General features: G+C 57.6%; 7 protein-coding genes across 7 annotated transcripts; 1 reads left to right on the top strand and 6 right to left on the bottom strand.

The window, feature by feature from the left end:
• Positions 1 to 161: 161 nt before the first annotated feature.
• SLS55_006216 (uncharacterized protein) lies at positions 162 to 3,208 on the bottom strand (the record flags this gene model as incomplete). Its single annotated transcript, XM_066777648.1, has 4 exons — positions 162 to 183; positions 473 to 1,065; positions 1,115 to 2,691; positions 2,878 to 3,208. The coding sequence occupies 4 exons, from the start codon at positions 3,206 to 3,208 to the stop codon at positions 162 to 164; spliced, it is 2,523 nt and encodes an 840-aa protein (XP_066631743.1).
• A 712-nt stretch (positions 3,209 to 3,920) lies between these two features.
• Positions 3,921 to 6,187, bottom strand: SLS55_006215 (uncharacterized protein; the record flags this gene model as incomplete). Its single annotated transcript, XM_066777647.1, has 2 exons — positions 3,921 to 5,516; positions 5,588 to 6,187. The coding sequence occupies 2 exons, from the start codon at positions 6,185 to 6,187 to the stop codon at positions 3,921 to 3,923; spliced, it is 2,196 nt and encodes a 731-aa protein (XP_066631742.1).
• Positions 6,188 to 7,787: 1,600 nt separating this feature from the next.
• Positions 7,788 to 8,451, bottom strand: PHO80 (Pho80p cyclin; the record flags this gene model as incomplete). The annotated part of the gene is made up of 2 exons (XM_066777646.1): positions 7,788 to 8,187; positions 8,321 to 8,451. 2 exons carry the CDS (start codon positions 8,449 to 8,451, stop codon positions 7,788 to 7,790), a joined length of 531 nt encoding a protein of 176 aa, XP_066631741.1.
• Positions 8,452 to 12,312: 3,861 nt separating this feature from the next.
• RRP36 (rRNA biogenesis protein rrp36) lies at positions 12,313 to 13,488 on the bottom strand (the record flags this gene model as incomplete). Its single annotated transcript, XM_066777645.1, has 3 exons — positions 12,313 to 12,458; positions 12,539 to 13,244; positions 13,303 to 13,488. The coding sequence occupies 3 exons, from the start codon at positions 13,486 to 13,488 to the stop codon at positions 12,313 to 12,315; spliced, it is 1,038 nt and encodes a 345-aa protein (XP_066631740.1).
• A 2,195-nt stretch (positions 13,489 to 15,683) lies between these two features.
• On the bottom strand, positions 15,684 to 16,703 carry YPT31 (Rab GTPase ypt31; the record flags this gene model as incomplete). Its single annotated transcript, XM_066777644.1, has 4 exons — positions 15,684 to 15,817; positions 16,014 to 16,094; positions 16,154 to 16,580; positions 16,683 to 16,703. The coding sequence occupies 4 exons, from the start codon at positions 16,701 to 16,703 to the stop codon at positions 15,684 to 15,686; spliced, it is 663 nt and encodes a 220-aa protein (XP_066631739.1).
• A 1,658-nt stretch (positions 16,704 to 18,361) lies between these two features.
• On the bottom strand, positions 18,362 to 19,288 carry SLS55_006211 (uncharacterized protein; the record flags this gene model as incomplete). The annotated part of the gene is made up of 2 exons (XM_066777643.1): positions 18,362 to 19,039; positions 19,286 to 19,288. 2 exons carry the CDS (start codon positions 19,286 to 19,288, stop codon positions 18,362 to 18,364), a joined length of 681 nt encoding a protein of 226 aa, XP_066631738.1.
• A 788-nt stretch (positions 19,289 to 20,076) lies between these two features.
• On the top strand, positions 20,077 to 22,459 carry SLS55_006210 (uncharacterized protein; the record flags this gene model as incomplete). Its single annotated transcript, XM_066777642.1, has 2 exons — positions 20,077 to 20,089; positions 20,202 to 22,459. The coding sequence occupies 2 exons, from the start codon at positions 20,077 to 20,079 to the stop codon at positions 22,457 to 22,459; spliced, it is 2,271 nt and encodes a 756-aa protein (XP_066631737.1).
• Positions 22,460 to 22,641: the final 182 nt, after the last annotated feature.

Below are 22,641 nucleotides of genomic sequence, written 5' to 3'. Positions count from 1 at the left end.
CAGCCCGCGCAGCTCCAGCGCCCGCTGCCGCGCCGCCGCGTGGTCCGATGCGTCCTCGATCCACGTGAGGTTGTTGACGAGCCACACGCACGCGACGCGGATGCGCCGGTCCGGGTGCGCGAACAGCGGCAGCAGCTCGCGCATCAGCCCGCCCTGCGCGATCACCAGTTGTCGGTGCGCCGGCTTGCCGTTCGCCACGTGCACCACGATGAAGGTCGTTGCCAGCAGTATCTCCGGCGGCGCCAGGTGCGCAAAGTCCGACGGCGCCGACGTGCCACCGCCGCCGCCGCCCGAGGTGCTGCGGGCTGTCGCGGCCGAGGCTGTGGTGGCGGCCGGAGGATTGGGGGAGGAGGATGCTGATGTGTGTTGTTGGTAGGCGCCGGGGTGCTGGCTCGACGAGGAAGGAGCGGTGCCCGCCGAGCGAGGTCGCAGTTTGGCGGTTAGGATCTCGAAGAAGCGGTCCCGGCCGAACGTCTGCAAGACGTGGTCAATCATGTCGCCAGGGCTGGAGCCGGCGTCTGTCATGATTAGGTTGCGGATGAAATCGAGCGCCTGCTCTTGAATCCGCAGGTCTTCTTTCTGCGCGCGGATAATGGGGTTGGTCTCCGCGTCTTTGATTGCCCGCAGCTTCGCCTTGTTCTTGGCGGCTGTGCTGTTCGAGTTGGCGCTGCGGTTCCGCAGAAGCCCAATGCTGTCTGCCATGACGTCGTCCTCGTCTCCTGAGGCTCCGGTATCGTTGTCGATATCCATGCCTGGCTCGTCGACGGCGTTGAGTAGATCGACCTGCTCGCCGGCGGCATTGGGAGTTCCCATGCCGAGCGAAGGAGTGGCTGGTCTTGAGTGCTGGAGGTGTCCCTTGGCAGGCATCTGCACCTGCCGAGCTTCTCCGCTGACGGTGTTGATCAGCCAACCAGTACCAAGCTCTTCCAGGCACTGTATCTTAATCTCGTTGTCTGCCTGCAAAACAAGATGCTTCAGAGCCCACAGCGAGATCAGACGTATCCTTGAATCAGCCGAATGTGCGTGTTCACACAGAGTCTTAACGACACCCGCCTCGATCAAGTCCTGGATGGTATTAGCGAGCATCTTTCCAATCACAAAAATAGATACACACCTCTCTCATCGGCGAGAACTGCAAGAGCAGGTTGCACAAGACATCGGTCGTCGCAATCTGCACGTCGATGACCGGATGCTTGAGAAGGCCATATATCGGCTTCGCAATGCCATAGTCCATCATGCTTGTTCTCAGAACGCTAACCGATCTCGACATAGCCCTGGCCGCATTGCAAGCAGCAATGAGAACAGGGACGGGATTTCCATCTTTCGCGCCGGTCGAGATGGTGCCGCGTGCCGTCTCCTCGTCCTCGCGTTCGTACGGGATGAGGGAATCAGCAATGCAAGCCACAGCACCGCTCTCGATAATAGTTTTCCGGTGAGGATCTTCCTTGTGCGCGATGGCTGCAAGCGCAAGCAGCGAACACTCCCGACTCTTCAGAAGGATGTGCACCTCTTCCGGTACGCCAGTGCTGCCCAGCACGTCCGCTCTTTCTACGCCATCCAGGCTGTCCATCTCGTCCGGTGATGACGGAATAGGCGACCAGGCTTTCGGCTGCTCGCCAACCACGACGTCGAACGACTTCTTAAGAACCTGGCAGACTTTCCTGATGATACCCGAGTCTGCAGCAGCATTCTGCAAGATCGGATCGTACTCCAGCAGCGCTGCCATCAACCTCATCGCTTTTGTGGAGCGCTCCGAGCGGCCGCCCGCCTGACCATCGTCGGCCATTTTCGCCAGTAGCGGGACAATGAGAACAGCCAACAGCCGACGCTGCCCCTCCTTGGCATATTCAGACCGGTTATCAATAGGGTTGGTCTCAGCAAACTTGACCAGCTCCGCAAGCAGCTCGACAAAGACGAGCCTCTCATCGTCAAGGTGCTCTCTGGCCATGCGAATGGACCACGCGTATATCGCAGTCTCGTATTCTTGCCCTGTGATGTGCTTTGTGGAATGCGAGTTCGGATCAGCGAAGCTCGATATCCGCGTTCCGTCTCCTGGAGCAGTGAGGGATCCAAGGGCAGGGAATGCTTTCGAGAAGCTGCTTTCCTTGGTCTGCGCCACCTGCAATTGAGGCAAAATATACTCATAGGGAGAGATGTTCTGCGTATTGTACGAATCACTCGATCGCGGCTGGATCATGAACCCGTATTTCTCAAAGGCAGATATCTGCTTGGCCGAAGGGAAAATGGCGACAATGGGCTGCGAATACAAAAACCGGGCCGTCCTGTAGCTAGACTCCGCAATGATACTCGACACTGCCGAGACTATGTGGAGGAAGTTAGGTTTCGACGGCGCAGGCGGGAACGAGGCTATGGCGGAGACCTCCACGACCGGAGACACCAGCGAGGACGCCGAAACGTGGGCCGCAAAGTGCGACGATAGCAGGTCCAGAGCTCCGGACTTGACCAAGAAATTGCGGTGATCGTCCTTCCGGCAGGTCTTGGAGATCAGCTCGGCAGTCAGGCCGATCTGCTCCTGCACCGTACGCATGGCCGACCGCTGCGCCAGGATCTCCGTCAAAGAATCCCCATCCGCCTTCTGGTATATTTCATGTGCTATCCGCTCACGGTAGGTGTTGGGGAATAGGTCGGACCCGGTGGCCGAGGCCAGAGAAATGAGTGTGCGCAAGGTAGCTATCACAAGCTTCGGCGGGGCGTCGCTCGGAGACAGTGCGGCGATGAGGGGTTGGAGGAGGCCTCCAGCGAGGATTGGTGCAACGAAAGGTGGCCCGCCTATAATTCAACACAACAGCCGTGAGCGTGGCTATCCAAACTGCAACAAGAAAGCCTCGTGGGTCCAGCAACGAGCAATTGACGTACCAACAGCCAAACTGCCCACGATCAGCGTGGCCTGCAAGCGCTCCTCATCTTCCTGCGTCCAGCCCTCGGCGCCTTCCGCGGCGGGCGCTGAGGTGGAAGCTCCCCCGCCTCCTCCATTGAGGTGGCGCTGCCGCCGCTTGCCCGCCGTCTTGACGTTCGTCTGCAGCACGCGCGCCAGCTCTGGTATTATGCCCCTGCGGACGACAAGCTCCTTCCTCTGGTCATGTCCCACGATAAAATTCTTGAGCTGCTTGAGAGCGCTGACCTGGGCGGCGGGCGAGCTGGGGTTGCGCAGCTCGCCCAGGGCCGGGGGCGAGGGTGCGCGCGTCATTCTCGCAGGGTGGTGGTCGGCGTCGAAGTTCGACAACGTGGTTGATTTGGGCGGAGGAAGCCGGACGCGGCTCGGATGCGAAGACGATGGCGGGGATCAGGCTCGAGGCTGAGGTATGCGGAGGGCGGAGGCCGGACAGCGGACGGCGGACAGCGGAGAGCGGAGGAGGGATGGTGCGGCCTCAGTGGTGATGTGGGCGGAAAGAATATTATGCCATCGAACGATCGAGCAATACGCGAGTGCAAGCCGGCGGCCCTGTGGTTGTTTCGATTCGTGAGCGGTGCGAAGTGCGGCGGCGCGCGAGTTGCGAGGCGTGCTCGAGTCGAAGGTTGGCCGCACTGCTCTTGCTTCGGACGGGCGTGACGTTGATGCTCGGGGTGCCGAGCGCGTCAAGCTCCCCGCCGCCGCCTTTCATCGCCGCCCCAGCCCAGCTCACGACAGACCAATCTGGCAATACATAATCAACATCACCGTTACTCGGGCCGCAGCGGAGTCAAATTCATTCGTGTAACGCCCGCTATCCGTCCGATGCCTCGAAAGACCCAAAATGCCGAAATTCATATGCCTCGCGCCCAGCTTGTGGAATCCAGACCACCACCCTTCCGTCACGCTATGCCCAGTCATTACCCTCGTTATCTAGAAGTTCTGGTATCATCGTCAACCCATGCAGAATTTCCCCGCCAAGTGCATGCTACGCGGGACCGTGGCCCGTCTAATCTTCATCCTTTTCCGTGACCCGGCCGCCCTCTGTCAAGATCACAACGCTGATGCAGGCCGCATATGCCTCTCTGATCGCACAAGCCATGCACGTCTTTTTGATGTTCGCGACGATGGCGTGGTGACCCGTCTGCGCGCACCACGAACGGGCAAACACCTCGTTGTCGCTGACGCCGAGCGCTTCGATAACGAGCACGCAATCCAGGTGCGTAGATACCGGTTCCTGTGCTGAAGCAAGCGTGGTCCTAGAGTTGTTTCTTGAGGACATTGGCGAAGAATCTGAATGTGACTGCCCGGGCCCTTGCCCCCATTCCGTGATGTCGACGAGGCCATCGTCAACCCGGATAGCCTTGTGCTTGTAGTCGAAGAAGAGTACTACAAACAGGCCGTCAGCATATTTGAGGATAATAAGACCACAGACTCTTGTGGACTTACCATGGGGGCCCTGGTGGCAGGGATACGCGGCGACAAAGTCGACGTCGTAAGTCAGCCGCATCGGCCAGCTATCCCCGCCACAAGCGAACATGATTGCCGCATCAAAAAGCAATGGCGCGCCTTCCCCTCCATGCTTGAGAATCGGCTGCTCTTTTACAGGGTAGAAGCTCAGCTTTTGCACCCGGATGTCGTCCGTGATGTCTTCCATCTCGGGCATCACCAAGTCGTAATCTCCAAGCGGGTATTCGTCCTCTTCAGGGCCAAGCGGATCCGTCCGCGCCTTCGCAGACTCCACATCCGAAGCCGTTAGCCGGATTTTAGGAGTTGCTATCTGGTTTATTTTGACGCATTCCGTTCGCTTCAGATCCGGGCTGTAGTTGCAAGGGCCGACCCACCCAGTCACTTGCTTGACGCCTCTTGACGCTCCCAGAACTTTCCCCACAATGCATTTGTACGACCAATATGTATTAGCCCTGTATTGGAACCCAGAAGCCGGTGCAACGTGTGTGAGGTATTTCAAGGTTGGGCCGGTCTCCTTGTCGCAGTCTATCAGAGAGTTCATGAGGAGCCATGGTAAGGTTGGGCCGGGCAGGATCACCCCGGCGAACCAGGACATGGCATCTGCCGAACGGTCCTCGAGCGGAACCTCGTAGCGGTCTGATTCTCCGAGAACGAAGTCGAGCTCTTGCATGTTCGGCCACTTTAGCATCTTCGCAAAGAGCCGCAACGCCTCCTTCTGCCTCTTTTTGTTCCCTAATTGGAAGCTGAACACGCTCTCATTTGATGATGTGCGCGACTTCTTGATCGACATGTTGGCTAGCCAACGCTCAGCTAATGCGAGGTCCCATAAAACCTTGGGGGGTAGCGCAGTGATCAAGGTTCTCTTAGCCTGCGCCAGGTGCATGTCATGGTGCACCCGCAGGTACAGTTCTACGGCGAGTAGGAGTTGGTGGAAGAACTTCGTTTTCCTGGCGCTGTCCTTGCTGTCGAAGAATTTGGCAACCACGTGGTTCTTCGCTTGGCTGAAATCAATCCAGTCCGGATTTATTAGGACGGTGAACAGGGCGACAATCTGTTGCTCGAGCCCGGTATTGCCATCGGGATCCGGGTCTTCTAGGAGGGTGCCGTACAAATCGTGATGCAGTTCGTCAGGGTCCTATTCCAATTGCGTCAGATATCAAACTACCGAACCCTCCACAAGGTGAAAAGAGCCGGGGTGGAACGAACATTGTCCGGAAAACCCTTGTTCAAACTACGCAAACGATCTAAAATATGGCCTAGCTTGATCTTGCGCGGCTGGATCGCCCCGCCGCCGTACTTGAGCTTCGGCTTCAAGCTCCCCGACAGGCTGACCTTGTAGTTGAGCGTCGTGGTTCCGGGCATCCAACCAAAGGCGTACGCCATGCATGGCTGCTCCAGAGCGAGCCACGGGTACGGGCCGTCGGACGACGTGGTTTGCGACAGGGTTATGTCCTTGTATGCCTCGTGCTGATATCGCGCGCGATCGTTGCGCTCCGCATCATCGCCCTCCATTATCGCAAAGAAGCGGTAGTATCCCGCAGGCGCTCCGGGCGCGTCCTCCACACGGCCCTTGAATATGCTCGCACCGGTGGATATGAGCTCGTCCGCCTGAGCTTGGTCCAACATGGACTCGACCGTGTACCCGCGCGGCGGCCATTGTCGGCCGGCGGCCGGGCGCGACTCCTCGAGCAACGAGCTTCCGCGGCGGTGCTGGACTGGTGAGGCGGGCTTCTTCAGCTGGTACTCGGGGGAGCTTGCTTTGCGTTGACGGATGGGCATGTCCAGCGCCCACTCGTCGTCGACCATCAAGGGCTGGACCGGATCGGAGACGTGACGTTGGGCGCGTGGACGGTGCGCGAGCGGGGCGGTGTGTGGGGTTGTGGTGAGTGCTCTGGAAGCTTTCCGCACCTGGCGCAGACGGTGAGAAACGGCCTCTACTTTAGCGGGGATGGGAGGAAAAGGGCCGGCCCGAAAAGGGCAGGATTGGGGTTTGTTCGCTGGGTACCTACTGGTGTGTATGAAGGTGAAACTGCCCATGGCTCCGGCGAAGCTGAATATCGCGGCCTCCACCGCTCGCCATGGAAGCGTTCGTCGAGGCTCGACGCATTGACCGATGACAGCCGCGAAAGGCTGTCGCCTGTCAACGCCGTGGCCATGTTTTCTTTTTCTTTTTCACGGGAACTGCGCAGCGGGCGGGAGCTCGTGTGACTATCAAAGTCGCGTGGCTTAGCTTCAAGCTATGTATGCAGGACACGCCGAGAGCTCGCCATCGAGCCCGCGCGCGGCGGGAACTGAGCAGCCGGGACCACGTAGACTCACGTTCATTTCACTGCTCTTGAGACATGCGGCGGCTATGCGTGCATATGGGGTATCAATGCGCCTGCGGTGCTGCCAGCGGGCGTTTGCGCGGCGGCCCTGGACGGACTAAGGCAACGAATCGGCCTGCGGGCGGACATGCAGCGTGATGCGCGGGTCTGCAGGGCCCGCGGGGCGGGCTTTCGAGGGGCTGAAAAGGCGGGAGAGGAGGAAGCAGGCGTCTCAGAGCCGGGTACATGAGCTGGGCGGCCGGGCGGCTGTGAGAGCTGGGGCAGCAGCGCGACGGCAGGTACTTCATTCTCGGCCGGTGCTGGGCGGATCTTCGATAGCGATGCTGATGCAGCAGCCCATGCGCCTGCGCTCATCCTGCAGAGATCGCACGTCGAAGATGGCTGTGCGAGGGTGCTTGTCGTAGGTGGCCTCCCTTGTCGTGAGCATGGCGATTCGACACCTTGTAAGGCTGTTGGCCGACCAGCGAGGCTGCCGGGGAAGCGGGCCTCCAAGCTCATTGGGCCAGCGCAGCACCCGCAGCCCCAGTTCTTCCCAGCACGCCGCTTCCTATCACCATGGCGAGAGAAACTCGGCTTAGGCTGCTCGCTACGTTCCAATTGAGAGCAGCTTGCAGCCGCCCCCGTTCAATCAAGAAGGTTGATAGTCGCGGCACGCGGCATCCGGGCCAATTGGCAGCCCAAATGCCGCTATCACCCATGGCGAGCCTTGATAGGAGCTTTCCATAGACGAGATAATCTGGTTCTCCATTCTAGAAAAGTCATGAAGAAAGCCAGGCAAAAGCGCTGGCCGCAAGTCCTGCATAACACCCTTGGTGGTATCCGCTATGCAATGCAATGCAATGCTGTCCCCCAACGCCGACTTTCGATATGCTCCATTCTTCCCTTGCTCCGGTCCGCTCGCCTCGGTTCCCTGTGCCACGTCCAGCTGAGATTCCTCTCGGGATAAAATCAGAGCCAGGGCCACGCAGTCTCTTGGGTGTCCTGGACAGCTCTATCCAATCCAAAGCAGATCATTACCAGAAGCAACCGCCCGTACAACTGTGTTCATGAGAGCTCGAAACGCAACCTGTTCCCGGATATCACTCCTCCTCAGCATCTGGATCGTGCGCCATTACATAGCCGTCGCCCCGTTCCACCAAGCTCCTGTAGTAGTCTACCAGGACCTCTGGTTTTGGCACGATCCGCCATTGCAGACGCGTGAGAAACTCCAGCTCGAGCAGTGCCAGTTCTCTTGTGCTGACACCTCCTACTCTTGCGTAGGTGTTGTTCGTCCAGAAGCTGTCGCTGAGGCCCTTCGAAGCCACAGTGGCGGCAGCGATGAGGAAACGATGTACGGTAAGACTGCTGATTGTGAAAGCAGGATAGAGGAGGCAGAGCCGGTCGATGTAATAGACCATGGAAAGGAGAATCGGGGGCGAGAGAGTCGCATGTACAATGAGTCGGTTGAGGTAATCGCGGACGGAGATGCTCGGCGGTGCACTAAAACTGGGTTAGGTTTTGTGGTTGACAGGTCCCCGAGTCCGCGTGCCGGAGCTCGCATGGGGGCCACACAACCCGGCGCGTGGGCTATGGAGCTCCGCTGGGCTGCGGGCACGGGCAGGACGGTACGTACCGGGAGTGGAAGCGCGTCAGCTGGCCGTCCTGCAGCGGGAGGGCGTCATTCAGCCGCAACAGCTCCATGAGCATGTCGGAGATCAGGACGCCCAGATCCTTGACATCGCACGCCTCGTACCTGACGGGCATCACCTTGGCGCCGGGGTGCAGCGGCTGCGGCGGCGCGGCAGCACCATCATCTTGCGACGGCGGCTGCTGCTGCTGCGCCTGCTGCTGCGCCTGCCCCTCTCCGTCGCGCTGGATGGCGCTCGAGACAGTGGCAGGCTGCGGGGTCACCCGCGGCTCCGGCTCCTGAGGGCCTTCCGTGGTGGCTGCGTCTGCGTCGGCGAAGGTCTCCCTCCGCTTCGCAGCCCTCGGGCTCTGGTGTAGTGGGTCGGCGCTGGCGCTGGACTGCCTCTTGCCCTGGGTCGGGCGGAACGTAGGCGGGTAGTCGTTGGGAGTGTACTGGGTTGCGGCATCAGAGGTCTGCCGCTTGGGTATCGGTGATCGGGCGCGGTGGACGGAGGCGGAGGTTGTGGGTACCAGCGATGGGGAGGCATCTATGCGCCTGGCCGAAGGAGGCGCCGCGGCAGCTGCAGGGGTGAAGACGCGCGGAGAGGCAGCGCTGGAGGTGGACGAGCGGCACGAGGCATTGTACGGCCGCGACGGGGTGTGGAAGGGCGCGCTCGGCGAGTTGGAGGCGGAGAAGGTGGGCGAGGGAGAGTGCAACATGGCCATCGTCAGGCGCTCACGAAGGTTTTGCAGCAGGAGTGGGTAGCCGGCCGTCGCCCTGGACGCATGTTCTTCCCTGCGCTCTCCGCGGGCAGCTCAGCGTTGGGCGGCGCGGTGCGGGCGAGACCAGCGAGCGAGCAACGAGCAGGAGGAGCACCGCCAGGCCAGGGCTAGAGGAATTAGGCTTGCGGGAGGGCTGCACGCTGTCTGGTATTTATCTCGACTGCGGAGGGACGCAGACGTGCCAAGTCTCCACGAGGGGCGACAATTGGCTGTCAGTCCATCACGGATCGCGGTGCCGGCAGCGTGACGAGGATCAGCCAGCGTGCGCGGCGTCTTCGATGTGCCGGGCCGGCCACCAGCACCACCTAACTAAGTCGTAGGGCTGCCTGGCGACCTGAGAAACGGGCCGTCAAATCTCTGCGCTCCCAACCACCGTCGTTCGCCCGCCCGTGGCCGCGGGCGTCATCCAGAGACCTTGATGGCATCGCTGCGCTGCCTCGGGGTGTTTGCCGGCGCTATCTTAGGCCCCCGCTCCACTGGCTCCAGCCATGCCCGCACTTCTGCAGGTGCGCGGAACTTGAACAAAAAGGGTGCATCTATTGGCCAGCAGCAGGCTCCGCCCGCCCTACGAAGAAGAATAATACAGCAAACTGCACAGCATTAACAACACCGTCCTCCTCGATGCAATCACAATCACGCGCCTGTCCAAACGCCGCCCGCCGTGTTCCTAGCGCTCACTCGATTACGGCATCCCGATCTTAGCCCGCCATCTCATGCACATGGGGGCTTTTGGGGCCCGGGGACGGCAGGGGTGGGGGTGGAGACGATGCCGGCGGCGGTGGGCTGCCTGTGTTGGACGATCTCGATATGCTGCGTCCTTGCATCAGCCTCGCGTAATAAGCGTTTGGACTCGACGAAAGCTGTACGAACCCGTCTGACACCATGCCGTTGTGGTGCGGATACATGCCAACCTCGGTGAAGTACGAGCGCGGGTGCCCCCCGCCGTGCCCGGTGCCGTACTCGTCGCCGGCCGGCGAGTACGACGGCGGGCCGCCGTTCATCGATCCCATGTTGGTCCGCTGGAAGTGCGGGGTGCTCTGCGGATACATGCCCACTGGCGACTGGAACATGGACGGGCTGCCGGCGGCTGCGTGAGGGCTCATCGGACCAGACTGGCGCCCCACGTTCTCTTTCAACGACTTGTTGCGGCCGACGAAGAAGAACAAAGCGGCCATGATGCCAATCACCGCAATTGCTCCGATAACAATGCCAGCGATAGCTCCTCCAGATAGGCTGCTTGAGTGCTCACCAGCCGCTGCTGTCGCCGTGGTTTTTGAGGTCGCCGTTGCCGAGGCTGCTCCCGACAGGACTGACGATGAAGCGCCTTCATCGGGGAATTTTTCACCGGGGCTCAACGCGAAAGCACTGTCTTTGGCCTTTTGTTTCTGGACTTCCAGGGACGTGGATTTGTTCTGCAGAAGTCAGAATCCTTTGGTGTCTCTGGATCCCGCTCTCTGTGGACTTACTGGGTTGACCACTCCAACCATCTGATAGTTGATGCATGAGCCAGGTGCGGAGCAGTAAAAAAACATCGGGTCAGTGTCGTTGATTCGGACCGTGTATGATGGCGGCTGAAGGACATGTTAACATCGAAGGCATACCAGCTCGACCAGAGATACTCACGTCATCCAGTATTGCGTCTACCGGGTTAAACCCAGAGAAAAAGCCAGTTTTCCCGATACCGGTCATCTCATAAGGGATACACGGGTACCCATACTCGGCACGAACGACTGAATGATTATTCGGGTAAAACTGGAATTTGATGAAATCGCCGACAGGGGCTTGGGTAACGTCCGGTTCGAATTTGTGGTCTGCTTTTCCCACGAGCACGGTGTGAGTCGTGGCGGCTGAGCTGGTTGTCGACGAGACTGAATCGGTAGCTATGGCGGAGCCGCTGCTCTGGGCAAAGACGCCTGTGCTGAGAAGAACGAGTCCGTAGATGACCGCGTTGGGCAGTCGCTTGGCTTGAAGCATCTTGTCTGTCGAGACGGAAACTGTCGCAAAGATGTCTAGAGACTCTTGATCAGAGGCAAAGAGGCGGGGATGGTCCAACAATATGGGAGGGAGAATAAGGCAACAAAGAAGTCAGCAGGTGGGGTCCATGCACATCAGCCAAGAGAGCCTGGATGTGGAAAGCAAGCCACAAATCGTGCCACTGCTCCGCCTCTCAAAGAGCTGGTGTTGCTGGTGGCGTCTGTTCTATAGTCTGGTCCCTCAGTCTGCGTTCCGGTAACAAATCGTAATTCCGCATCTGCTCCCGCCCCCTCCATATTTGTCAGTGACTCTGAACGTATTGTTCACATATGCAGAACTAGAACCGTGCCTCGTCCAAGTAAGAGCTAGATGCTGGGAAGGGCGTGCCCAACGTATACGCGATTTGCTTAAGAGCAGTGCTGCGGCCAAGGGCTGAGGTGCGTGCCACAGCTGGGACACGGCTCAAAGACAGGCGGAAATTGGGGCGACCAGAAAACAAAAGCTTACCCCGAATAGGCACAAGGGGAGAACAAGGTAGTGTGGATGACTAGCTGACGTCGTTGAGGGTGTTGGCCGACTCTACTGAACGGTGGTGTGGGATCCCGTCGCTGACAGCTAACAATAGGACCAGTGGTGATTCACTTACGGACAAACCATAGCCACGATCTGTGTGCTACAGCAGCGAGAAACCAGATCACGTCATTGCAAGTAATGAAAAACTGACGAGATGGTGCGCCCTTGGCCTTGTTTCATTTTCCGTGAGAGCGTGGATTTCCATGCAGTCGCAAAGGCAGCTCAGCTGGCTTGCGCGTGTGCAGAATCCGAACAATCCATTCCAAGAGCTGCGGCTCAGTCGAAAGCGCCAACAACCGCTTAGGTCGTATATCGCCTTGGAAACAGCATAACGATACCCGAAGCCAACATTCCTCGTCATAGTAGCTTTCCCAAAACTCCCGTGGCGTTGGAAATTTTCGGCCGCCGCTGCCAGTTGTGAATCCAGACCAACAATAAGTCTATCCACGATGTTGGGAGGATTCCACTCCTCTCTTCTCGAATGCGAGATGCAGCTTTTTGCTTTGAAGATACTCCCCCGCTTAATAAGGATATGAGTCTTCGATATAGGTAATCAATAGGCGCCATGACATGTGTACCTCCACCAGAGGGCGCCGGAATTGGTCCCGCCCTTGATCTGGAGCGCGACGGTCTCGCTCCGAGCGTGGCATCCAATCACAGCGCATATAATTACTCGCTCGTCGTCCTTCTCGCGTCGGGCATGTTCTTCCTCTCCTTTGCGGTAGCCTTCTTGCGCCTCCTTTCGATGAGTCTCTCTCTCTGCTTGCCCTTCATGTTGGAGAACTGGTCCACAAGAGCTCGCTTCTTGACCTCGGCTGCAGCATGAACATATCAGTAGGCCATTCGCCGAATAAAGCGGAGCTTGCGGATAAAAGCCCAGAATCAAACAACTTACACTGCTTCAAGAAATACGGCGTCTTCCCCTGCTTCACTGCGTCCTTCTCCTGCTTCTTGTGCTCCCGGAGAACCTTCTCGTGTCGCTCCTTGGAGTCCTTGGCCTTCTTCTGACTCTCCATACTCAACAGCTTCCGCTTCAGAATTGCTTTGTCCTCCTCATTCTTCGTCTTTTTGATTGATGCCTTCAATTCTGCCATCTCGGAGTCGCGGTACTGATCAAGGAAGGCGTAATTGTGCTTGAGCTGATTGCTATTGAGAGAGCCAGAAAGCGCATCGAAGCGCGGGTCGCGGGGGGCACGCTTCTTGGACGCGAGGACTTCCCTTTTGCGGCTAACCGGCTTCTTGCTGGTCATTACGGCGGGCGCATGCTTAGAGGATCGGGACTTGGGCTTCTTGCCGGAATCCTCCTGGTCGGAATCGGATGATTCGAGGTCCTCGTCGGACGGTTCATCATCATCAGAAGCCGGTGCCTTGGCCTTCTTCGGAGGTTTCTTGGTGTTGCTGTCCACGGCTTTGGACTTCTTCAGCTCCCTCAAGCGCTCGCGCAGAGCCTGCAACTTGTCTTCTTGATCCCTCGTATTATCCGAGCCTCGCTTCCGCTTCCTGCCGCTGTCTTTGTGCTTCGCAAGGGATTCCTGGGCTTTCGCTAGTGCACCGAAAGAGACTTTGCTGAGCTGTTCTTGGACGTCTTCGCCGTTGTCTGACTGCGATCGGACGAGAATGTCAGCGTTTAGTATCGCAACTGAAGTAGAGAGAGTGTACCTCAGCATCGTCCATTTCCTCGTCCTGATCACCGTCAGGCTCCGACCCCGAGCTTTCAATCTCTCCGCCATCGCCGGTTGCTAGGACAGATGGCGAGCTGCCCTCGAGCTCGTCGGAATATGGCTCGTCATCCGAGTCCTCTTCGCGGGCGCGCAGCGAGCGGCTCAAATTCCGCGACAACACCATTTTAGTGCAGAGATGTGGTTGCTGTTATTAGTGTCGTGGTTGCAGCTGCAGGGCCGGGAAGTTTTCAGCGGGTTCAGCACAGGCCACGTCCGCTTATCCCTGGCCCACCTGCAAACCCCGGAGGCTGATATTGTAGGTAAGCGCGCTCTCCACAAAAAGCTGCTGCTCCGGGACCACGGACCGCTACAAGAATGAGTTGTTGGGGCGGTTCAACCATGCTCCGACGATGTGGCCATACGCTGCGAAAAAGCTACGGGGGACAGAAAGAGAGAGAGAGAGAGAGTGGATCAAAGTTACGAAGCACTTTGCTCCGGGGTAAAACATGGCCCAGCACACAGGATCTTAGGAACGACACAGGGACCCCACGACATGTGGATAGTGTAAAGTAAAAAGAATCCAGCTGATTTGTTCGGCTCGCATAACATCAATGGCGGGGATCGGCATTGAGCCTTCAGCCCTACCGTATCGTGGAGTCGGCTTCGGCAGCTTGCCGCAGAGCTCCGCCGCTAGTCCCACACGATGCCTGCGAACTCAAACCTCATCTCAGCCCTTGTCCATGACTTACCATCCACCACCATATCAGTAACGACAACCGTGTGAGTCTTCTCGGCGCGCTGTCTGCAGAGCACACTGTGCTGACACCAATGACAGGTACCAGACATGCGTCCTAAACGCTAAGCAAAATCTGCTAGCAATCCAAAGTTTGCACGTAATAGGGCCCTGGGCAATACCTTTGGCGAGACCGCTCGAAAAAGAGAAAGATGTTCCAAGGGCCGTAATACGGAAATACTACTGTTACGTTTCTACGCCTTACCGTCGGGGCGTCTGCTTACTGAGGCTGCATGATGTACTGTACCTGGCGAGCCGATGGCCACGCGTGCGAATGGTTGCCGCATCACTTCGTTGCTCGCTGCTTCCTTCCCGGTGTGCTACGCTGGGTGAGTAACCCCATGACTAACGATCGTGAAAGGTTTGGTGACAGTCGCGGAGCGGAAGATGAACAGCGGGAGCGAGGGCGCCAGGTGCTCCTCTACAAGGACATAACAAGGACGCACTAACAGTGGCTGCGGTCACCATCAGGATAGGCAGCGATACCGCGCAGCAGCGCGTCTGAATCGCCGTGGTGAACGGTTGCGGGTGCTACGCAGGTAGTCCGGGTTGTCATAGGCAAGTATTACCAGATACAGCTCATGGAGGCAGGTTCCTTGTAAATTGCTGGGGAGTCGACTACCCGACACTTCCTGTCAATACCCGTTCGAAAGCCGTCGGTATTCTTGGTCCTTTTTTCTTCCTTTTCCTACTCACCTTCGTGCACTGGGCGTGCTCTTCCTATTCTTGTCGCACCGCCTACATACTCGGCCCCGTGCTGCCCTTGCCCTTCGATGACGCCGCCATCTTCGCTCGTAATTACACTTGGCCAGCCACCTTCTACCAACTTCACCTTTAGCCGCGTTATAGACGCGCTGATTAATTGCCGTCCTATCACCCACCCACTAAATGATGTCTCAAATTGCATTACATATCCGGCTGGCTTAACGATCACGGTAAAAATAATACGCACGTAATAAGGCAGTACTGACTCCGTTTCCCTTTTCTCTCTCCGAAGAGGGCAACCCTTGTCTAAGTCCATAGAGCGGTGAGGCGCCGAGACGGTCGGTGCACTCATTAAGACTAAGATCAACATCGCACATACTGGAAGTCTCCGTCTTCGAAGAGGATACGTGGATTCAATGGCACGGTTGTTTCTCTTTGCGTGAAAGGGGCAGCGCTTCTCTCGAAGAGCGGTGACGCATTCAGGGACATCGGCTAAACAAACTCCGACTGAAATCATTGATTGTGACGCAAGAGACGCCTTCACTGAATCATGTCTTGCACGACTCCGAAGCACTCAATGTAGAACAACCCAATACCGCATTCGAATTCGTGGTCGTAGTCATCGCGTCATGAACATACGACCATAAAGGCTTATAATCTGCAATAATAGAGCAAAGAGAAATCCTCATGCCGAATCCCCCAAGCATATTACGTTAATAAAAGAAACCGCAGGATACCGCAGATCTGCAATCTTCCTCTGTGAAAATCGGGACCCCAAAGCTAAGCCGCTCAACTCATCGAGACGCCAGGCCGCCCTCCAAATCCCTCGGTAAAGTCCAGCGTGTAAGGTATGCAGTGAAGAGGAGAATTGAGAGAGCCCTCTAGCAGCACTTGCCCTGCTTCGCCTCGGTCTCGGCCGAGTTCGTGATCTCGATAACTCTGCGCTCGCCGCCAATGGCGTTTTGTCCGGAATCGCCCTGGTCGAGTGCCTTCTGCGAGACGATGCGGTAGATCTCTGTTGTTTTGATCGTTAGCATAGGACGCGCGAGCAAATGGACGCGACAGGTGGAAATCAAGTATTTGGTTGGTTCGGCCACAGTGCGTCGTTGCTGCCTGATAGCCGATTCTCCCGAGAACGGTACCAAAACAATCAAAGGCCAAAGGATCGTTTGCAACAAAGCGGTGTGCGCTTGGGAGAGGGACTTGCGTACCGGTAAGGATGTTCTGGAAAGCAAGCTCGACGTTGCTGGCGTCGAGAGCGGACGTCTCGATGAAGGAAAGGTTGTTCTCGCCTGTGATAGATCGCGTCAGTATGCGGGAGCTGGAAGCAAGGAAACCCGAGTCCACGTACTTGCGAATTGTTTGGCCTCTTCGGTGGGCACAGCCCTCAGATGCCGCAGATCGCTCTTGTTTCCCACCAGCATGATGACAATGTTGGAGTCGGCGTGGTCCCTCAGCTCCTTCAACCACCTGGTGACGTTCTCATAGGTCTGGTGCTTGCTGATGTCGTAGACGAGCAGCGCACCGACGGCGCCTCTGTAGTATGCGGAGGTGATGGCGCGGTAGCGCTCCTGACCAGCAGTGTCCCAAATCTGGGCCTTGATAGTCTTGGCATCGACCTGAATGGAGCGCGTGGCGAATTCGACACCGATGGTGGACTTGGAGTCAAGGTTGAACTCATTGCGCGTGAAACGGCTCAGAAGGTTGGATTTACCAACGCCGGAATCTCCGATGAGGACGACTGTGAGGGGTAGCGGTGAGCGCACGTCAAACACGACCTGATCTTTGAGCGCGGGGTACCTTTGAAGAGGAACTGTAGGAAGTGCGAGTTAGCTCCGTATAGCGTCGCGAGGCGCGGCACGACGGCGGGGGATGCTCACATCATACTCGTCGTTAGCCATTGTTGCGGAGGGACGTTAGAACAGCCAAGCGGGTGCGGGCGACCGGGCAGATGGTGCGCGAATTGGGCGAAGGTTGCAGACCGAGGCTGGAGAGCGAAGGCGCAAAGGGGAAGGAGAGGTGCGGTCGCGAGGGAGAGTGTCAGGGTGGTGGAGCTGCTTGTGGATGTTCGGTGGCCTCCTCGCTGGCTGATGCGGCGCCCGGTATCTGCACGTGACGCGCGCCCGCCGCCCGCCGAAAGTAATGGCCACGCGTTGACCGCCCAATGATATAGGGGAGCGGGTGCGCCGCGGCCGCCTGGCACCAGCCAGGACTGCTCCCAAGCGCAAAACAGCAAGGCCGGCGTTTGACATGCGGGTCCACACAGAGAGCTGCAGAGGCAGCTTCTCGAGCGCATTCGCCCTGTTCCAACACGCGCTATCTCCATCTACGGGCCTACCGAACGGTGGGGAGCAGACGGGCCGTTCATTTGCTGTTGGGAACACCTCTGGACAAGTCTGTCACTTCTTTGCTGCGAATCCGCATCCGGATAGTACCGTCATCTCTTCACGATGTCGCCCACACACTGCTGCCTGACGGCGTCATCGCAACCGCCCAAAAGCTGGCCGCTAGCTAGGTAGCGCCTGTGTGGTCCGTGCGTAGCGAGCGTCAGCAGGACCCTACCGGCCGTGCCCCTGCCGCCCCGCCAATTTAAAATCCGCCCCGCGTTTACGTTCCTTTCCGCTCCGCCCTCGTCGCAACCAACCCCCGCGCGTCGCGTTTCTACATGAACGAGGAAGGGATTCGCGCACGAACCCGTTACGAAACTTTTCTTGAGGCATAAGCCTATCGACACCTGCTTTCCCAAGAGAAGACGCCACCTCGCCGTGCGCAACGAACTTTAGGGACCATGTCCTACTCACCAATTTCCCCCGTGTTTGGCACTCATAGGGTGTGAGTCTTATCAAACTCACACTTACGTGTATTTTCCTCGTAGCAGGAATCATAACTGTATGTGTACAAACATAAGGCTTAACTGCCCACGGGAGTAGGATGTAACATCTGGGTCCGCTCAAATCGTATCTCACGGGACTTCACTTTTTCCCCCGTTTGCAACAGAAGATTCAGTCCTCTCGTGCCTCGCTGAAGTCTAGCTTTGTGGACAGTTGAAAAATAAAATAATATAGGGTGTACATGTGAGGTTAAAGCTCTATACGTATCTAAACATGGGATTCAGCTACCTACGCAAGTGTAGCGTAATATTTACGAAAAGAAAGATTTGAGAAGATCGCATTATTTTTCGACCTAGCTATAATTTCGATTTGAGTATCATAAGTGCACCTAGACGCAATATCTGTCAGAATGACTGCAGTAATCCGTAAACAAGTGTAACCTCATCATTCGTGGTATATGATATTCCAAATTATGCATTGATTGCGGAATCCATGGTACGATGTCCTCTACTTAACCAAAGGGAATAACTGACAATGCGTCGAATATACTCTATGAAACAGATGCAAATGAAGACATGTAAACAATGGAGAATAAGTGATTATGGACCGAATTAAAGCATAGCCCACGAAGAGAAACCCGAAACGCCTCGCGCCATTGTATGCCTGCATATCATACAGCCTGGCGAGCCATCCATCGTCATACCATGAGTGCCGAATCATCAGTCATATCAACAGCAGCCACCTCCAGTCTGCCCTCTCTTCGCTGCGGCAACATCGTTCATTCCCAGATTCACAGTTCTGGCGGTATTTCCGCCGCCCGCATTTGGCCCTTTAACACCCGATCGCCTGTCATTCAAATCGTACCGTCCAGCCTCGATATTCTGATATATGCGTTCGGCCACTTCCAGGAAAGCTCGCTCGACATTTTCGCCAGATTTCGCAGACGTTTCAACGTATTGCATGACTTTATTTTGGCGACACCACTCCTCCGCCTCTTCGCTTGTGACTTGGCGCTTATTGTCGACATTGGCATGGGGATGCTCCGAGTCGTTGGACGAGGAAACAATCGAAGAGGGTGCCAGGTCGGCCTTGTTTCCGACTAATATGACGACGATTCCCTCCTCAGCTATCTGGCGCAGATCGTGAAGCCATTCCGTGACACTTTCGAAGGTAGCGCGCCGGCTGATGTCGAAGACCAGCAGTGCGCCGCTGGCGCCGCGAAAGTAGCTGCGGGTGATACTCTTGTATGTCTCTTGGCCAGCAGTATCCCAGATGGACAGCTTCATGTGTTTCTGGTCCTGTTCGGTAAGGGCGGTGACATCCTTCGCGCTATCGTCCGCACTGGGATTGTTGATTCCAAGGTCGAGCGAGGCGGGAGGGCCGACAGGTATAATGCGCGAGCCGAACTCGACGCCAATTGTCACGTCATGGTGCGGAGAGAAGCGGCCTTCGCACAGCCGGACTGTTAGCTAGACGAAGCAAACAGTTCAAATCAGCAGGCGTGTTTGGCGACGAGATGGAGGGAGAAGCGGTGTCGTACACTAGATTTGCCGCATCCGGAGTCGCCGAGAGACACTATCTTCGCGATGTAGTTCCTTTGAGGGATGTGAGCGTCTTGACCTCATGCGGCTCAACAATACGGAAGAGCCTACCATGGTTGCGCCGGGTGCGCCATTTGGGACGGTTGCTCCCGAAGGCGGATGGAGGCGAGAGAGCGCAGCCGGACGGCGATGGATAGGAGCGCAGGGGGCGACGGCAGCGGCCAAGGTGAAGGTGCGATGGGTTCGGGTGGTGCGCGGCGGATGACTCTGCAGGCTGGGTCGGCCGACTGTTGCGGCGAGCGGAAGTGGCTGAAAAGCGGTGATGACACAGACAAAGCGGAGTGGGTCGCGGCGCGAGGGCAGGCAGCAGGCGCAGGGCGGAAGGCAGCACTTCTTTGATGGGCTGTCGGAGGAGGCTGGTATAGCTGCAGTATTCACGGTTGCGATTGTGACTGGGTGTGCCTCAGCGAATGACGTTTTCGGCGAGGGTCAGGGTTGTGCTGCAGAGCTCCACCCACCGCCGACGACGGCCGCCTACCGCCTAGGCATCCCCAGGCACCGCTGCAGCAGTCGCCGTCCACGCCTCGTCCCGGCTCCGGCGCCGCGAGCCTCACTTCTCGCTCTGACCCTCTTCCTTCTCTCCCTCTCTCAAACTGCCACATTCCTATCCGCCGCGCTTCCATTTGCCCAGGGCCCCGACGTCACCGCCCCAGGCAGCCGATCGCCAGCCGGAGCGGAGCTCGACCACTGCCACCACCGCGCCTTCAACCCGAACTCACCGACTCGCCGGCCTCTCCTCCGCAAGCAACTCCCTCTGCGCTCCCACGCGCTTGCTTCCCACCTGCGTCCCCCGCGGCCAGCTGCACCGCGCCACACTAGCAGCTGCCCGTGCATAAGACATCATGTTCTCCGAATGTAGGTCGCAGCAGCCCTTATCGCCCGCTGCGCCAGGCAGGTGATCGAAGCTGTCTCACCTGCCAACAACCACGTTCGCGTGACTGACATGTGCACTCGGCCGCCAAAACAGATGCCTCGCGCTTCCTCGCGCAGTCGCAGTCGCGCCTGCTCGGTGGACAAGAGAACGGAGAAGCCTCGCAACATCCCTCGCGCCCTAGTCGGCACCGCGGCCCCAACCAAGCCTCCTCCCGGTACCAACCTTCCCGGTCCTATCTGCAGCGTCCCAACATGCCAAACCCGTATGGCCCCAGCGCCTCGCAGGTCTCGCGCTTTCCCTTTGCCTCGCGCACTTCCGGCCCCGCCCCGCTTTTCTACTCTGCCACCGACGACTTTCGGGAAGAGGATGACGGCTTGGAGCACGAGCGCGAGGTCGCCGATTTTTACGCCCTCCAGAAATCGCGCCGTCAGTTTGGGGGGAGCCACTTGACCGACTCTTCTGAGATGGACGACCATGAGCGCGCATCGAAGTCGGAGCACAGCCACGGGGGTGAAGATGACGATGATGGAACTCCGTTTGCTAGGGGAATCAGAAGCTCGTGGAGAGGGAGCAGGGCGACAGTAAGAGGCCGCGAGCCTACCGTGCAGCCTATCCAGGAAGCCGAAGGTCGGGAACGGAGTGCCAGCGGCTCCGAGGCGAGTGCCCCAAGCAGCAAGGGGAAGGGTAAACTCGTCGATGTGGAACTGGCCTCGACGGCGAAGGATAGTGGAGACGAGTTCCATGACGACTACTCAGACGATGACCAAGATGCTCCGCCAGCATACCAACATATCCCTCGAGCGCAAGGGATCAATCCGCCCCGTAACCCGCTACGCAATACGCTACCGATACCCCTGGAAACAGACGAGGAGACTCTTTTGCAAAACCCAAGGCCAACAAGCCCAGACCGCGAGACCGTCGTCACCGTGGTACCGGAGGAGCAGGAGGAGCGATACGACAGTTTTTGGTCGTATTTGTATCTCATTTGCCTCGCGGCGTTCCTGGGCACGACATTTCTCGTTTGGCTGCATACCTCGGCGCCAGGCAAGAAGATGCCGCTGGGAGATACCATCTATTCCACGCTGCATTCGTCTTTTCACCTGCTTTCGGTCTATACCCTCGTATCTATGATCGTGGCAGGGCTCTGGCTAGCATGCCTGTCCTACTTTGCTCAACCACTGGTGCAGCTCATCACTTTGGGTGTGCCTATTATTCTTACATCGTTCTTTCTATACCCCTTCATTTCAAGTTTCAAGGGGTCTGAAACCACTTTCCAGGACAAGGCCATGCGCTGGACATCGTTTGTTCCAGGCGTCTGCGCGATTCTTTGGATCCACATGGTATACCAAGGACGGCGATCGATCGACAAGGCAACTCGCATACTACAGCTTGCGAGCCGGGTGCTTGCGGAATGTTCGGCCCTGGTTCTTGTTGGTATGGCCGTGCTTGCGTTCACTGTGCTATGGACATGGATCTGGATAGGCCTTTTCACCCGGCTGTTCCTCGAGGGCCACAGGAGTGATGGGAAAATCACTCTCTGGGTGATCGATTTCAGTACCTGGTGGCTTGGCGCTTTCTACATCGTCTTCTTCCTGTGGACGTCTTCCATCATCGCAGGTATTCAACGGTCGTTGACGGCGGCCACCGTAAGCCAATGGTACTTCCACCGCTACGCGACGCCAAAGCCTACAAGCCGCCAAGTTGCTCAAGCGTCCTTCTGGCATGCCGTTGGCACCATGTTTGGCTCCATCTGCCTTTCGACTTTTCTGACAATCGCCCTCCGACTACCTCTCATAGTTCTACCGCGCCGCTTTGCTGCGTTCGTGAGCCTTTGCTTGTACCAGTTCATTCCAACCTCGGCGGTAATGCTCACCAACCCACTCACGCTTACTTACGCCTCCATCCACTCCATGGACCTTCGTCGTGCAGCTCACGGACTTCGCCAACTCTCCTTCGTCTCGCATTCAAGACCAACGACGACATTGACGCCGCGTTCTTTCTCATCGCCCTCTGGCCATGAACTTGTCCCCTACCGCTTAGCGAAGTTGCTGCTGCACGCGACACGTTTCGTAATGTGCATGGCTCTAGGATTCGGTGGCTGGGCCGGCACGGCACACTCGCTGGAGCTCGCCGGTTCCAAGCACCACGGTAGCTATTACGCGTACATTGTCGGCATGATCGCAGCGGCAATTGGCTGGAGCGTTCTCGGCGCGTTCGAGGGCGTGCTTGGCTTCATTCTAGACGGGCTTATCGTTTGTTGGGGTAGTGAAGTGGGCTCGCAAGGTACAGGGCAAAGCAGGTACTGCCCCGACGCCGGTCAGCTCTTCGGTGAGGAGTCTCGTAGGCCCTAGTATGGAGTGGAATTCGACTGCGTTCCGCTCTTAGGATCGTGATCATGCATGCTTGGCCGCTTGCTTTTTCTCTTCGGCAACGGCGAAACGGAAGGCTTTTCTCGGACATAGTTCTCTTCGATGGGGGCTTGAACATGCTCGTATAGATTGCAAAGCTGGACGCGGAGTTATTGTGTCTGTCT

Source organism: Diplodia seriata (genome assembly GCF_021436955.1).
Source record: "Diplodia seriata strain FDS-637 chromosome Unknown scaffold_6, whole genome shotgun sequence".
Classification (NCBI taxonomy): domain Eukaryota; kingdom Fungi; phylum Ascomycota; class Dothideomycetes; order Botryosphaeriales; family Botryosphaeriaceae; genus Diplodia; species Diplodia seriata.
This window is presented reverse-complemented; position numbering and strand designations above follow the sequence as displayed.